At 43.4% G+C, this 16,891-nt stretch overlaps 2 protein-coding genes across 2 annotated transcripts in view; one reads left to right on the plus strand and one right to left on the minus strand.

Moving 5' to 3' along the window:
* Positions 1 to 4,134: 4,134 nt before the first annotated feature.
* LOC124177175 overlaps positions 4,135 to 16,891 on the minus strand; it is a 28,245-nt gene continuing 15,488 nt past the window's right edge. The window contains exons 2-4 of the mRNA XM_046559269.1: positions 8,594 to 8,854; positions 8,201 to 8,413; positions 4,135 to 8,118 (exon numbers count right to left, since the gene is read on the minus strand). Coding sequence (XP_046415225.1) covers positions 7,780 to 8,118; positions 8,201 to 8,413; positions 8,594 to 8,848 — 807 coding nt within the window. The 5' untranslated portion in view covers positions 8,849 to 8,854 and the 3' untranslated portion in view covers positions 4,135 to 7,779. The remainder of the gene's footprint in view (positions 8,119 to 8,200; positions 8,414 to 8,593; positions 8,855 to 16,891) is intronic.
* The window catches only part of LOC124178330, a 40,467-nt gene continuing 39,102 nt past the window's right edge, over positions 15,527 to 16,891 (plus strand). Inside the window, exons 1-2 of the mRNA XM_046561569.1 lie at positions 15,527 to 15,669; positions 16,495 to 16,618. Of these exons, the coding sequence (XP_046417525.1) occupies positions 15,544 to 15,669; positions 16,495 to 16,618 (250 nt within the window). The 5' untranslated portion in view covers positions 15,527 to 15,543. The remainder of the gene's footprint in view (positions 15,670 to 16,494; positions 16,619 to 16,891) is intronic.

Here is a 16,891-nt window from a genome sequence, read left to right on the forward strand (position 1 = left end):
AACGAATCGATGGAGGACTGATGTTGCCATTTTTGTCAACCGTTATATTTTAAAAAATTTTACTTCGATAATTGCTACCGTTCTACAATAGTTCTACTCACACTACTTGTACTACGACATTATTATCTGTATCGCATTGTACTTGAATACACATACATGTAGAGATTTCTTATCCCAATAAAAATGATCGCTTAATATGAAATCCATGCCGATCCTGGAACCGTGCAAACAAAACCATCCAATCGCGATCGCGAAAACCGAACTGCAGGAGAGAAGATAAAACAAATCAAATCGTTCCACACCGATTGACGGGAAGTGTTCTTTAACCCTGTCTCGAGTCCTGATCCTACGCTCCTGCAAAGTGTCCAGGACACATCTGCATATTTAACGCACATTCGCACCCGTGATGTGCATCCGTTCATACAGACACACGGCCGTGTGAATCCTGCAAGTAACGCGGCACGCGTGAGTCGTGATGGCACGCGATGACCCACTTTCGGTCATTTTCGTATTCGCAAGTATTCCGTTGGCGTTAACCAGAAACAGTAAAAATATCTAGCGACGTATTTTATCCGGCGACGCGGTACCGACAATGAGAGCCGCATGGAATACCGGTAGAAAACATTCGCCGACTTTGGTGAATTATGCTCATCTCGGCGCTGGCACAATCCACGTCTGCTAGGAGAATTAACGATAATTAAAAGTTGTTGAAAAAAAAATATTTAGCAAGGTCGGTAAATAACCGAGTCAAAGAAAGACATCCGTACAGCCAGGTAATTCACATTCTTTGAATGCCACATTTATATTTCAGTTACCGTGTAGATTTTTTTTCAGAATGGTGTCTGTGGTGAGTGATTTTCATGTTAACTTTGGCGAAGGCTTGCCGCTTGAATCAGATCTATAAATTTTGTACATTTTCCACCGGCCGTTGAAATGAGAAACCGTTTTGAGTATGACCTGCAACCAAAATGCGAGATCAATTGGGAAACGTGATTCGATTTACTGCCGTACAGTTATTTATCGCCGCGTTTCTGCACGAAGACGGCGAATGCAGGCATCTCGCCACGGATCCGACCTCAGCTCTGAACTCGGTGGAACTGAAATATCGGAGTACACTTCGCCGGGCGAGAGCAGCTGGAATTGTTCCTTTTCGAACGTGGCCCACCGGTGTAGGTGGTGAAAGGGTCCATCCCTCATGTTTGCGCAATCCAGTTACCTGGCCGTATCGACAGTGGTTCGATGCAAATACAGAACGTGACTAAGCCAGGCTCTATTGCCAGAGGATTGAAGACTACTCACAACCCGCCTGATGACTCTGCAAAAGAATATAATCGGCTCGATTATCGGCTCCTCTGAATGGGTTTTTATTTGCGACCATCACAGTACGGAGTGAGAAAAATGGTGCTTTCGAAATCAACCAAAATTTCACTGCGGATTGTTCTAACAGCTGTGACGTGGTAGGAAAATCATTATCTTCAACCAAGGATTTTAGGCCTGATATAAGAGAGTAGAAAATCAAACGTGACGGTATAAGGCTCACGCCCACATATTCTGCACATCACGCACAGTTGCCCGGCAAGTGTGCCAGTGTGTTTAATGGAGTTTGCAAATGGATAACTGTTCGTGTCTCCGTTGTGCCCGGGAGAATTTTAATGCAGTTTTACAGTCTCGACGATTAGGCCGAATGTAGGTCTATTTTGCATAAGAGATACGTTGCGACGACGCCGAAAACTGAAGCGTGGAAATGACCAACCGGGAAGTGTCGCGTTTATGTCCGGGTGTGACGACCTGCCTTCGTTAGGAGCCTCTCCTCACGTACCGTACTCTTACGTATAGGTACTGCTAGATACAATTTATACGAAGAATATATTACTGCCTCATTATTTATCTCAACAGGGGAGCATTGCAAGTTAAACCGAATTAAAAACCGCGCTCGCGATCGTTATGCAAACAGCTTGAAGCCCCTGGAGGTCGCGGTTTTCCACAAAATTGACACAGGTTTCAACCTGCCGCGTTTTTTTCATTCACTATAAAGGGGAAGTTGTCATATAATTACCCATAAATATGAGAAGTTGAGTTTAATCTCAATGTTTTTAGGCTTCGAAAATTACCGACGACCAGTTTCACTGTGCGATTTATGATGGTTTTGATCTCGAATACTTCGAAACGTTGTTAAGTAAAATGTATTAAATTCATCTGAACTTTTTGAGATCTAGAGAATTGTGACCGGATTTCTGTGATTGCGGTCTCAGTTGATGCGATTCTGCCCAACCGAGACCTGAATTATATACATAATTGTTTATTTCTTCGTCTGGCGATAGCTCAAAAACAGATTCATCGATTTCGACAAAGTTTGATCCATTAGTCTGACATCACATCAATTGAACTCCAAATCCTGTCGTCTAAAAATGTCGATTTCTCAAAAAATGTGAATCGCAGGTAGTCCCTACAAACTATTCGATTTTCCGTTTACCTGGTTCGAATCATTTCTTCACACAAAATCAGTTGCACAACGAACGGTAGAAACTCAAGTATTCAAGGTATTTCCGCAAGAAATCGTTCGATCAGTGAACGAGACAATGGGACCTACGGCCCTTCTCGTAGAGTTCAAGGAGTCTGCCCTCCTTAGAATGGACCGTGCGACGTCTGGAGACGACGATGATCCCATGGCGCTTCCGGTCCATTCTCTCACCGCATACCATCAGAGTCTATATCTACGTTCTCTCCGTCCGTATGGTGGGTAGTCGATGAGGACGCGGGCTTGCAATTATTGCTAATGAAAATCCGGCGGCATCGACGTCTCGATAACGATCTCGGTCTTGGTATTGCAGCAAATCGGTCACCGCGACGATCGGGCCGTCCACCCACCGCAGCCGGGATCTTTGAATCTCACAATCCTTCGCGGTGCGTGCATCGCCGATTGGGATGATTCACATAAGCAAGCGACGGGGGCGCGATGCACGCAGGCGGCTTTGGGCCTCTCATTACTCGACCCGGGCCCAACGAGCCGATCTCGTATCAGTCGCATCTATCTGGAGCACCAAGTTATAGGTATTCTATACAGGGTGCTCGTAAAGTCCCTTTACGGGTTCCTTCGAGGCCTGTCCTCAGATCGTCCCTTTCATTTCTTTCTCATCTTACTTTTATTACCGTACCGATCAGGCACGCCACCCGAAATTTATACGTCACACGCCCTTTTCACGACTAAATTTTAACCGCGTTACGAATATTTCGAGACATCTGTACCACGAAAGTAAAAAAAGAATGTACTTTACGACCGCTCTGAATATCAATACAGAAATCAGGATGAGATTTTTTCAATTTCGAATGCAGTGAGTCCGACATCTTCGTGCTAGATTCAAATGGACAGCCTGAAATAATGTCAGAGCAGTCTAGGATGTGATCCTGTGGCTTTTTTTTCTGCGCTCGTTTATGTTACACATCTAATTCTTTTAAGAATATTACGAAAGGGCTTATTGTTAAGGTTGAAAACTCGCGTCTCTAATGCAGTTCATTTTATTACTTTCTCAAATGTTAATTTCTTATAACTTTAGGTTTTCAACAATCAGAGAACCGCAGAAAAGCTTTGCAAATATTTTTGAAAAAATTATTGAAGCTTTGTTTTACTAATTACCAGAGTCGAGCAAAGAACTTCAGCACATTTCTCACCAGGTTCGTGAATAGACAGATGTCTTGATGAATGTACTGCATGGAATCTTGTTTACAAAAACAAATTATTTACTAATCGAGGGCTTCTGACAGTGTGACAGAGGGGGAAAATATCAGCGAACAATAAAACTCACTGTCAATACAGAACCGACAGTCGATTCAACAAACACAAGTCCCAAGGCTTAAGCCGGGCAGTAATGAGTTATCCTTCACAATCCGCAGTACCGACTTGCGATGCACGGAACTCTGTAAAATGATTTCGGCCCCAGAGGTCAGAGAGCGATAAAATTGCTACCGCTGTTCAGTTGTTCTACGTGATAAATTCAAACCACAATGAAAATGGAAAGCAAATTAGATAAAATCCGTACCGATATCGATTAATTGTCACTGTATTTTCGGTGTGTGAAGATTTATTTTAAGATTAAAAATTAGAGAGGGAGGGATCGGTACGGTAAAGTGTGAAAATCGCGCTACAACTACGCACATTTTATTAGCACAATTACATACATAACAAAATGATGACAACTATCGTACTAACCAAAATTGATAATGATTGTTGTAAGGTATAGGATTACAGAATCTAACAGTTACAAATATATTTATATCACAGTCATAGATAAAGAAACATAATATATAAAACTACAGCGAAGAGCCTCGACGGGTCGTATGAAATAATTGTACCAATCTAGTGTAAAAATTGACGTTGAATATCTGCAGTTGGAAAATTGCGACCAAATGTATAATTATACCGAGGCTCTTCATTAATGTTCATCGTTTCGTCGTTTCATCGATTCGACGGTTTTACAAGTCCCTCTGGAACCGATTGAACGAAAAATCAAATTACATATCATACGGATCGGTCGGATCCACTCGTAATCAGTAACGCGAATCACGCGAATATTGCGACATCGGGATATTGTTTGCAATAACTGATGAGAATCTAGATGAATTTTAAGATCTTGCGAAACAAATGATCAATCTTATTGTACAAGCTTACAACGATATAGATTATACTTGTTGGAATACATATGCGTATTTAACGGTACCTATATAGAATAATAATTTGATCAACTTTTAATCTATGGCTACATGCTAGATGGTAAAACCAGTCTTTATAATGGTTGCTGATAAACATCAAAAAGCACAATTTGACTCTTATTATAGATTATCGAGCTACCGCTGAATAATTGTTTTCATTTATAATCTTAATCCAATACAATGTGGTCATCATTTTTTTCATGTTGACAGTAAAATTCATAATATTAGTACAATAATAATATTCGCTATTGAAGGTACGTCACTACCTTGTAAATTCTATTAATTTTCAGGTGCATATGCCGTAATCGTTCTGCAAGAGGAAAATCGCGAATCATTTACCTTGAACAAACTCCTCTATTAAACAAAATTTTTGTAAATATATTCTTAGAAAGCTGCTGCATGTCTGAATTCGAAAGAAAGGAAACTAAATTGGAACAATTTTTTTTCTGAATCACCCGGTTGATTTGAAAACGCAGAAATGTTCGTTTTATGTCTCACAGATCACCTCGATAAACAATTAGTTTTTAATGCGAAATCGGGAAAAGATACTAAATCTATAAAGAACGATTGATCGATACTTATTATAATACAAAAATAATTCTTAACCGCAGTACACGAGAGAAATTCATCCTTCTATTAAACCATTCACTCTCTCTTTTTCTCTCTCTTTCTCTCTCACTCTCTCTCTCTCTCTTTCTCTCTCTCTCTCTGTCTCTCTACGCACAATTCATCAATCTGATAAACAAATTCGTTGAGAAAATGAAAAAAAATTAATCGTTGGTCTTGCATCTGCAACAACGATAATAAAAATCGAAAAAAAAACTGATTACACTTATGCATCGCACGCTTCGTAAATATTCAATCTCAACATCATTATTTTCAGATCGTGTTTGTCATCGTCTGTAGAATAGTTTTAAAAATTTATACATAAAGCGTACGTTCTTCAAATTTTTCTTAAAATATAGCTCTGATTCCTCTGCTCATTTTATGTATCCCTATATATGTATATATATATATAGACTTATAAATATGTATATCTATATATATCAAGCTATATACTCTCTATCAACGAGTTTACTTCTAAGCTGGACAACATTAAAAGATAATCGAAATCTGAATGAATCCGAAGCGTCAATTTCAGTATGAAATCCTCGAATTGAGTCGCTTCTAGTTCTACCTCTACCGCAATGATCTCAAAGCCAGTCGTGGGAACAAAATAAATTAATTACGTTTCAAATTTCAAGGTTCAGAACGAAAAGAAATAAATTTTGAACCCGGATCAAATGCTTTTGGAACTGGTTTTAATTCGTTTCAATTTGCCGGATGAATCCCCTGTAGACGGTCGGACAGGCGCGCTTTTCAATCTATCAATTCGCACCGCTCAAAGCAACTCTGACCGCTCTATTACACGAATAGATTGTGCGGTGTTGAGTCATCCGTCATAGTTTACTCAGCCGATGAACTGGAACGAAAGTTGAAACTGATGAAAATACGGCAATTTACGCAATTCAAAAGGTGTAGAAGGTCCCTTTCTTAATTGGAGCAAATTTTTTATCGGCGGTACAGAAACTAGTCCGAAATGAGAACGTTTTCTTTTCCCTTATCTTCTCTCTGATCTGAATGTCGCGAATAAGGTTTTAAACTTGATTGTACAACACACTTGAAATTGATTTGACATTTTTCTTGACGCCCAGCAAACGCTCGAAATGTAGACAAATTTAAAAGGATAACACAGCTTGCGTTGGATTGAAAATTTGACGCCTTGATGAATAAGACTATTTTTACCACTTCGAAGTAACGTTCATTTTAACAAGCCACTTAAGCGCGCCAACGACCCTTTGTAACGCGGCATTAGAGCCTCGTCACTTGCTTCTCCGCGAGATATACGCACGCGGTAATTTCAATGCGGAAAACGACCATTCCTGGCACACGGATCAGGGCCTGATGTCATCGCCGCGCTTAAATTCGCCTCGAAAGTTCGTGTCAATTAGGCACAAATCGCCCGTATGAATTCCACACCGTAATTTTCAATTTCGCGTGGTCGTTTCAATTTACAAAAATCTGCGCTCCACCCGTTTTCAAATCGCGGAACGCGATGCGGACAATTAGATAAAAACCGTTTCGATCTTCTCCGTCATTCTTTCTACAGTCTTTACCATCCTCCTTAGCGAGGACGAAAAAAGTCGATAAAACTGCTGTAGCTCGAACAGTCGGAGAACCCACACTCGACTTATTCACGCCGAAATGAAAGTGAAAAAAGCAAAAGTTCTTCACGGATCTGAAGCGGACGAACATACGGTCCACATGTGGCTCCAACAGACTGCGACTAACGTATCTTCATCCCCTTTCCCAGTGTTTCAGCGTTTCCACTACTGCCTGTTCGAGTGGCTCTAGTGGCACTAGAAGCGACATGCATTGACAGGAATTCGGTGTCAGGGACCTTTCCATTAGTGTGATTAACGCGATTGTTTGAACGACACTTGGCGGCCGTGTGTTCCCTTTTCTTCAGCTTTCTTCTCTCCCTTTTTCCCTCGACTTTCGAGTGGTCTAGTTCGAGTTACCCGATCTCCGGACGCTCCAGCTGTCTCTGCTTGTCCCGACTTTCGTACTTGTTTGTTCGATCGCGTTACGCACGTCGAAAGTCGAGATCCGGTAATTATCGCTACAACTTCCGGCTAGCGTTACAAGCTGCAAGAATCGCTCGCAAACTGACGCTTGTTGAGATACAAAATGGGTGGTTAAAACCGTGGTACTTAGTGCGACGTCTCTCTCTTTCTCTCTCTCTCTTCGTACAAGTTTCTGGATTTATTTTATTTTCATATCTTCATCTGGAACGATATCGTTCCTACACACAAAGCGGACGATGAATCGAACAAAGTACCTCCGGGTTCTCGGGCCCTTGGACTATGGTGCAAGCACTCGATCGCACCGTGACAAAAGCTCGGAAGCTCTTCTGAGGAATGACTGCAGAGCTCTGCCGTCGAGGGTCATATCAATCCGAAGAGCTTCAACTTATCGTGCGCCAGCATAGCATAGTTGTCGGGAATCTGGCGGAGTCAGGACATCTAAGATCTAGTATGTACCCTCCAAGGAATTCTCGACTTCGGACAAAACCGGCACCAGTGTTTGAAGCGAGAAGTAACGCGACCTGTCAGCCGCGTCCACGCTGGTAACGTGTTGAAACTGGCAAGGCTGGCTGATGTTGCTCTTCGCCGGAAGGACGACCTTCTTTTGGGGTGACTTTTTCTTCTTCTTCCCCGGGATCGACAGGCTGATGTTCTCTGGACAAGACACCAGGCGTTCGATGTGCTGCCAGAGCTCGTTCGCCGCTTTCGAATTGTCAAAGCTCAGACCAGCCAGCCGTGTGTGATCCGAGGAGAGACACATCGTGTGAAAAGCTGCACCGGACACCTGCGGAGAAGGATTTGATAGTTATATCGGATTCCGCTCTGCTGAACGTAAACAGAGGCTCGAAATCAGCGGGCTGCTTCACCTTGTACGAAGAAAGGTTGTCGATAGTCTCTCTCCAGAGCGTGAAGCAGGTTCCACGCTCGGCGAGGAGAATTTGGATGCGCCTTTTAGATCGAGACCGCGTCTCTCCCAAGTCAAGAACCACCACCGGAATCCCCGTGAAACGAAGCTCCCACGCTCCGACCTGGGAGGCGTTTCCCAGATACAAATTAGCCAGGGACTCGCACACGAATATCTGGAACAGTTAAAGTCTTGCGTGAATTTCAAGAATTTCAAGTCCTTGAAATACGAAATATTTCAGAGAACCCTCGAATGTTTCGGCTTGCGTTCGCTCGAGTGCAGAGAATTTCAAGTGGAAAGGATTCGTTCGGTCTTCGTTAATTTCAGGAAACCGATTGACTCGGTTGTGTCTCACCTGCGTCTTCAGACCCCGAAAGAAGGTCTCGAGCTGTTCGCGTTCCAGCTGACTGACGGGATCCAGCCGCGTTTCGTCGCTGTGTTCGGAGCTGTCGCTACCCTCGTAACTGGACGTTGCGGAAGTGTCGGCTTCCCCGGTGGAGGACAATCGTCTCCTCGTGCTTCCGCTGTACTCGCTGTAGTAAGACGAGCTGTGGAGCGAGAGGTTGGACTGCAGAGCCGGGCAGGAGGATGCGTAAACCGGTCCGTTCATTTTCGCCTGAAACAAGAAGCAGGGGAAAAGGGTTATGATCGTGTAATCAGAAGTCGCTTAGAATTTCCAATCATCGTTACGTTCTAATTCGGGATAATTTTTGCCAATTATCGCTGGCACCCGAGCCTCGCAAGTAATGGGACAAGAGTACCATAAGAGGGGAAGTCCCCATCTCGCAACGCACTTCGACACATCCGGTGGCTCCGATTACCGACGTGTACTGGACACAATGCATTTCCTTATAACGAGACCCCGACCGCAATTTCGAATCACATTCCACTCTACAAACTACACGACTGCTTTCAGAATGCGGGAATACTTTTTCGTCCTCTTCTCAACAGCCGTACCTCGCTTCGTGACACTGATCCTTAAGCCGTGTTATTATACATACGTTGAACCCCAGACGCTTCCACAACCGGATGTTGCGTCTGACACTCGCTCCGTACTCAGCCTTGAAAACTAGATAACGGACCGACAGATATTCGGGAAAGTCTGAACACAAAATGCAAAATCGTCTTGATCAAGCTTTTTTTTAACTCACGATTTCTTTGTCATTTCAGTGGGCGAGGGCCTGAGGGAACTGAATTTCCCGAGAAGATGTCCCACTTTGGAGCAACCTACTTCCGGTTAGGGTTTCGTGCGTGTCTAGTGGGTGCGACACGTCTGGCCCGGCTTCTCATTACGAATCGTATCGTTGGATCTCCTCGTAGATGCTCACGCGCCTGTGAAAATCTCTCCGGAATCCGGGCGGTCAATTTTCCCCGGATGCGGGTACATTTTGTAACGTTTTACCTTTTCGTGAGCACATATTTATCATACGATCTTGGAACGTGACTGGAGTTTAAATGGGGTTTAAATTCCACTTGGATTACGAAGGATTTCAACTTCTTAGGACTGAAATTCACTGTAGCATTAAATTCGACCCAAGATACAAAGTCAATTGTAAAAGTATTTATGATTACTGCGACTGAGAAATCTCAGAAGTAATAAAAATGAAAATCAATTCCATACAGGGTATATGATACAGCTACTAGACTCACATCTCGAAGGACTATCCGCAGATATTTTCTGGGGATGAAGGGCATCCGGACGATTATAGCTATTTTTAGTTGCTCTACATGTTATCCGATAGGAAAATCGATGAAGCTATTCGTGCCATGGTAGTTTCTGCTCCTCTATGCGTCAAATTTTAAATCTATATTCTACGGCCTGCATTCTCTTCGATGAAACTGTGCCTAGTACGAATCTGTTTATTACCTTGTAATAATAATCGCAGCCAAACATGTAATCTGTAAGCTTCTTGAATTCCGATAACAAATTCGTAAGTCTGGTCGTTTCTACTCACCAACTTTCGCTAAAATAATCGAAATTTTTGTGATCGAAATGTCGAGCGATGAAGCAGCTGTCTTCCATCATCTCAATTTTCGTTAGCTAGTTCGCGTTGAGCAGGGGAATATAAGTTGGCGGAGGTTATCGTAAAAAGAGAAAAAATTTTTAAGATAGATGGGATTTCGCAGACGGATGATGTTTCCACCCCCGCGAATGTGGCCTTCCGAACGGAATACAGCGCTGTTTGCTTCTCGTTTTCACCGAGTGTATTATACCTAAATCCCGAAGTATGTATGCGCCTGCAGAGTACCGTAGACACAATACCGAAATCCATTCGGCACACGCCTACGCAGGACCAGCCTACCAACCACCAGCCATTGTCAACGGCGTTATTTATGGTACGGTATGCAAACACGGTTTTGCTCAAGATACGACCTCCGCGGTTGCCTCTGTAGTTTGTGTTGTGTGACGCGTCGTCGGAAATGACGACGGCGGTGGTGGTGACAGTGAAGTGTTATGTAGGAAGTGGCAAGTAGGTTATTCCGAGACAAGCCAGCCATTCTGACACATTTTCTTCCCGGAACATTCGGCCACAATTTCCTTCCAGCAGTCGTCGCTGTTCAAAGTCGATGCTTGTTCCATGGGTTTCTATTCTTCTCATTTGACTATAAAATTCCGAGCAGTCTACAGAACCGAAATGCCGGTCTTACGGTGCTGTTTGGACGTCTAGAAAACGTTTCAACGACGGAAATAATCTATTCTGTGTTCAACACGTCACGGATGGATGAAATTTCGACGATGCGTTACTGCGGGATACGCATTACACGCAAAGCGTGTAGCAAATGCTTACACGGATGTTTGCAAGAGCCTGAGTGAGAGAATGTATAAATTTTCATTCTTCCAGAGGCAAATATTGACCTCTCACCGTACAATGAAAACAATTTAACAAAAACATCTGCGAAGAACTTTCTCGTTGTAATGCGTGTATTATCCGTGCGTAAGTATCGCGCGTTGGAGTGATTTTAATTTTTTCAACGATATTATTATACCTACCGCAAGTTTTCACCGGAAGATCGATGTCCGAGATTAAACTGACTGCGGGTAGTCCGCGGTATTAATTCACAGAGCCGGCGCGGTATAATCGATGCCCAGCTTTTACAGCTCGTGTCCAGCGTACAATGCGTTCATGTACACATAGGCATGCATATACCTGACCGATAACTAATCGGGCGATAGAGGTGTCCCACATACTCGGTGACGTACCACCCGTACCGTCAGCTTTTGCATTTTTATACCGTGCAAGTATGCAGCTTGTAAAATGATGACTGGATGCTTATCAAAAACCGTATGCCCGGATTGGATAACATCCGATATTTTATCTTTTTCGAGTTACGAGGATCAGTACAGTGAGTCACATGCCGGCGATCGCGTTGTATTTATTTTCCCGATACAATATACTCGGTACTGTAGAAACGAACCGACGCGAATCGAATTCCGCGTCGTTGATCGAATGTGCACGCTTCGACGTTTCCGCGTCGTATTTCAGCCAGAGCCAATCAACGCCCGAAACCACTTTTACTGCCGGCTAATTTATTGCGCAGGCTGAATTTTGCGCATCCATAACGCGGTCTGGCAACTTATTTATATAACCACAGGCTGCAGTTCGTGGAAGGCAAAAGCGGGTCCGTCTGTGGTGGAGAAAAAGGACGACGAAGGGAAAAAAACGTTTCAAGTCGTATTCAACTCTGCACTTTGCATCCGCATCATATACGCGGTGCACGAGTGTGCGCACTTATATCGCAGAGTCAAGTTCCGCTGCATAACCGGCTGTTCAACATTTATCACCGCCGTATGAACGTGGACAACGCTTGTGTATATATCGTACATGCAGGCTAGTTGATATTCCATCCGCAAGCTCTTTCCTGATCAAAGATCCTCTCGGGTCAGCCGATGTAAAGTCTTTCCAGCTTTGGAACCGTAAGCCGTGACCTCAACTCCAAGGTACGTCCGCTGTCCTCGGAAGCAGGGAAGTAGAACGCTGCTGAAGCGCGAGTGAAGAACCTCGACTTCTTCTTTTTCAAGTTCTCATCATAGGTACATTTTACGAGCTCGATTCGATCCCGCATTGAATATTGAGGCGTGCGTTCAACGACTTCACGAAGCGTTCGTCAATTTCGTGATGAAGGAATGAAAAAAAAAAAAAAATAAAGAAATGACACTAGCGACATATTCGCGTAATCAGCTGTTCGTTCATTAGCTGTTAAATTATACACCGCCTGGTGAAGACGATCCGCGAATCAATATTTCGCGAGCGGAGAAAGGGTTGGGACTACGATTATTGCCACCCTCTCGACCCAACGGCCGTAAATGCTCGACGATTGCAATTTGGCTTTGGGCGAGAGGCGAGGATCCACGTCCAAGAGCCGGCGTGTTCCACCGGCCAAGGTATAATGCTGCCACATGATTCAGAAGAGCGTCAAATCTTCGGGCATGATCGTGAGTCGGTAGTCCCTGACCCCGAGAACCATCAAAAGTTCAGATTCGTCGAAAAGGCAATTGCCTCGTAGACCACAAAGAAGGCCGCCCGTGTTGAATTACCTTTGTAATAGCTACACACAAGGTGAAGTTCCTCCGCGAGGAAGAATGAAAGTAATAAAAACCAAGAAGCGAGCAAGCGAGCTGCCGGCAGTTTCAGCGAGCCACTCTACTGTGCATACAACCTTTAAAAGTTCTTTTAATTTTCATTCTTTTTACTTCTTCTCTAATCGATTCTTCACCGCTGCCGTTTCAAAGAAACTATAAGCAAGCATAGCTGCAGACCATCTTTGTGACTTTTAGGTGCTTAAACGCAGTGATTGTTTAATGGAAACGGGATCGCGGATCGTGTTCCTTGGCACCAATTGTTCGGGCACAAGATTCGTGTACATCCATTTTGGCACTGAGCCCGTGAACCTGATCGCCGAAGCATACAGCGCATGATGTGGAAAACGACGTAAAGCGACCTTCTGAAATGGTTAGATGTATGTGCACCTATACGATTACATTGTAATTGTATTTATCGCAGGTGTGCAAACCTTTCGTTTCGTTCACGGAGAATCGAGTTGCCCTTTTACCGATGTTAGCAAGTCACGTGCGTGCAGAGGGTGAATCGTAAATATATATATATCCTGTTCGCACCTGGACATGTTATGTCGATTGATTCTCGTTTGCGTAACCATGCGATACAGAAAGACAAAAACATAAAGAAGGAAGAAGTTATCGCAGAAACCCACGATATGATATTTCACAACTCACAGTATGCGCTTACACGGCTAAGAATTAACTAAATTCACAGGGAAAATTGTTTATGAGGCGATTCTTAGCCTGTTAATTGCACGATTTTCACCAACCGTATCGCTGATCCGATTACGGGTATTAAGTGCCGTGAATCACTCTGGTGTAACGTCGACGTTTGCTTGACTGGACGAGTGGGTAACACGAAGCTGCTTCGACCTTCCAATTGTTCTACGACCGTGAAAATCTCTCCTCGATGACAATAATACGTCTCGACGGTGAGAAAAGCGCTGGAAATAGATTTCATTCATGGCGGAAGGATTCGGGCAATCCATTTATGAAGACGGCAGAATTAGAGTTGCACATTTTCCTACCACAGTATCAACGATGATGTCTGGACACCGGAAAATGAACAAAGTGAAGTACTCCACACAAGCAGAATCGAGATTCTGTAAAAAGTCGAGCAGAAGAAGCTGAGGGATATTGTAATTCATACTCAAGGGATTCGGACTGTTTCCCACTGTTCGAGGGCATGTATATCATTAAAATAACGGTCATCCGGCCAGCTTCGGAGTGTCTCAATTCAAAGATAGAGAAGAGCAGCTCGCATAATTTTCTGCTCGTTGATGAAATTCGGCACGCAATGAGAACTGCGGCGCACTGAGATGTGGGTCTGATTGTGCTGGGTGTTGTTCTATGGTCGTGTAAGTGACAATAACTACACTGGGTCATAGGCCCAGGCGGTACTTTGCGGAGTCGTTATTTTTCTCCGTGCGTGTAGTTATTACGTATAATTTAACGAGAATGAAGTTGGTAACGTTGCTGTAACGATGCATGTATTTGGGGAAAACCATTACTTCGCAAATTTAGGAATATCTGAAGCACAGTAAGCCACGATGAATAAAACGTACTCTTGCTTTGAAAAGCTAATATGCTCTAAGCGTGGTGCATATCATCGTCGCGTCGCTATTTCAGCGATCATCAGTCATACCTTCTACAATTACACAGTTCGAGCAGAAGCCTGCATCGAGACGTGAGACGGTTTCAAACAGACGCTCATGAGCGATCTAATTACGCTTCGAGTGTGAACGAGAACAGTGAGTCCACCACGTTGCAGACGGTTGCAAAGTGGGCGCTATAAGCGACTAATAGCAAGTTGTCGTCATCATCGTAATCGGACTTGAACGGACGTCTGCGACGCACGCGGCTATCCTCTCACCTCGATGATGATGATGGCTTGTGCTCGTTCTGATGCAGCGTCAATGGAATTGTTAGTGTATTATTCTCGTAGCGCGAACGTTAATTGCTGTTTTAACGAGACTTTGGTTGCCCTTTGATGCTCGGTGTCCTTGAAGTGCGACGCCTAAACGTGAATTGAAAGAAAAACATGCATCGTATTCAAGTCGATTTAATTAGAAATAGCTCCCAGAGTCATTTGGAACGATTCAGGAGTCAACGACTTCGAATTCAAGATACGCGATTCGAAAATTCAGAAGGTTGCAGCTCAAGTGGGATCCGTTACGGTCTACGCATTAACGAGCTCTGGTGGAAATTTTCACAGACTATTATCGTCACCGTTACTGGTCGTCATAATCATCGCAAACAGTGAGTTTGACGAAAAATTAAGAAAAACAACTCGATGCTGCGGGGAGGCAATAAAGAAGGAGTCGAATCGAGGGGAATTCATTACCGGAGGACATCCGAGCATCGCAGGCACGAATTAAGTGCCGTATCGTTTAACCTGCTCGATGAACTTGACAGAGAGTGTTATTACAAAATAAATTGCATCGGTATTGCGAGTACTCATACTTGTGGCTCGTTATGATGCCTGCGGTACACACAAGTAATGCACAAACTGTATTTACGGTCATTACGAAGCCGCTCGAAAAACTTTTCCTCTTTCTGTTCACGCGCTTACTTCGTTAGGCAAGACCGTGAAGCGGAATGCCTTCAAGATTTGTCAATGCGCACGTCGAAAATTATCGTTTCAATTAACTCTGCTACTCGTAACCGTTATCGAATGTTTTGAAAATTATTAACAAAGTGCTAACGCCGTAAGGGAGACAGAAAAACGAGGCCTGCGGTCGAGACCCATGGGACTCTGGACACGGGGAAACTTTCGTCGGGATCCTCGTAACGTTTGGGAGTCACGCACCACATTAGAGGAATTCTGTTTGGCGAAGGCGATTTGGGAATTTCGGAAACACGCAGCTTGTCAGGTGATTAGAAATTTAGAAATTAATTAATTAATTAACGTGTGAAAAGTTGAAGTGAATTAATTAATTAACGAATCGGTGTCTGAAACTTGACCTCACGATCGCGTCGAATGGATTTCCTGCTCGGAAACTGTGACGGACTTGAGGCTTGAAATTCCCCATTTTATGGTGTCGATAAGTTTCAAGGTTTGTGAAATCGTCTTTGTTCCAAATCCTAAACCACTGGCATAAATCCTATATCGTATATTCACTTAGCACTTCTCAGCCGAGCCGAACGTCGAGAAAAACAACTGAATTTTTACAGCTACATTGAAAAGGAGGGTTAAAGCATTGTCTTTTATAAGCTAAGGGCAGTTTGTCAAAGCGGAGTCTCGTCGTGAAGTAATAAAAAACGAAGTAAAAAACAGGCAACCCCCTGACAAAGACAACTTTCCACTGGGGAGAAGACGAAGTAGTTGGAAACTTTTTGTGGTAATGTCTATTCACGTAACTATGTATCTAATATACATATATAATATATATATATATATATATACATGCGTAAATTATACATATAGTGGAAAATTGAAAGTTTCGTGGCATCAACGTTGCTGCGTGGGAAGAAAAATGTACGGATAGTCGACTGGCAGGTCTTTTTTCTCTTTCCATTTTGCTTCGACTTCTAGGATTTGTAGTTGCGTACCTAGACGAGGTTCGTGAATATGTTCGAGGACTTTCCGATCTTCGTGGGATATCCCATACGTCGTGAACGATGCCAGTCGACATTTCATTGTTACAGGAGTGCGGAAATCAGCGCAGGAAATAAGAATTTCTCTTTTCTTTTCTCAGAGCAATGCGTTTCCTGTTGGAACGAATTTCCTCGCCTGTTTCTTCACACGTATAACGAGTCCGAGTCTCTCTGTCTGGAGTATAAGGATGTCGAAGCGAAGAATCGCCTGGCGCATAAACGAAGGTGAGATGAATAATCACGATGACATAATCACCGTCTGAATTTCAGTCTGTTTCACGCATCTCGTCGTCGTAAAGCAATAAACATACCGAGTTGCCTTTGTAAGATCGTAAATGAATCCAGCCAGCACCGAACGAGAAGTCAAACAAAATTAGCATTTGTTTGAGGAGCGGAGAGTGAAAAACACTTTCGGTCTCAAGATGTCCATCATACGCGATCAAACGCCAACACCTTAATATATGAGACACACGATAACTGCAATAATTGTGAAAATTT

This window comes from Neodiprion fabricii, chromosome 3, assembly GCF_021155785.1.
Source record: "Neodiprion fabricii isolate iyNeoFabr1 chromosome 3, iyNeoFabr1.1, whole genome shotgun sequence".
Lineage (NCBI taxonomy): Eukaryota > Metazoa > Arthropoda > Insecta > Hymenoptera > Diprionidae > Neodiprion > Neodiprion fabricii.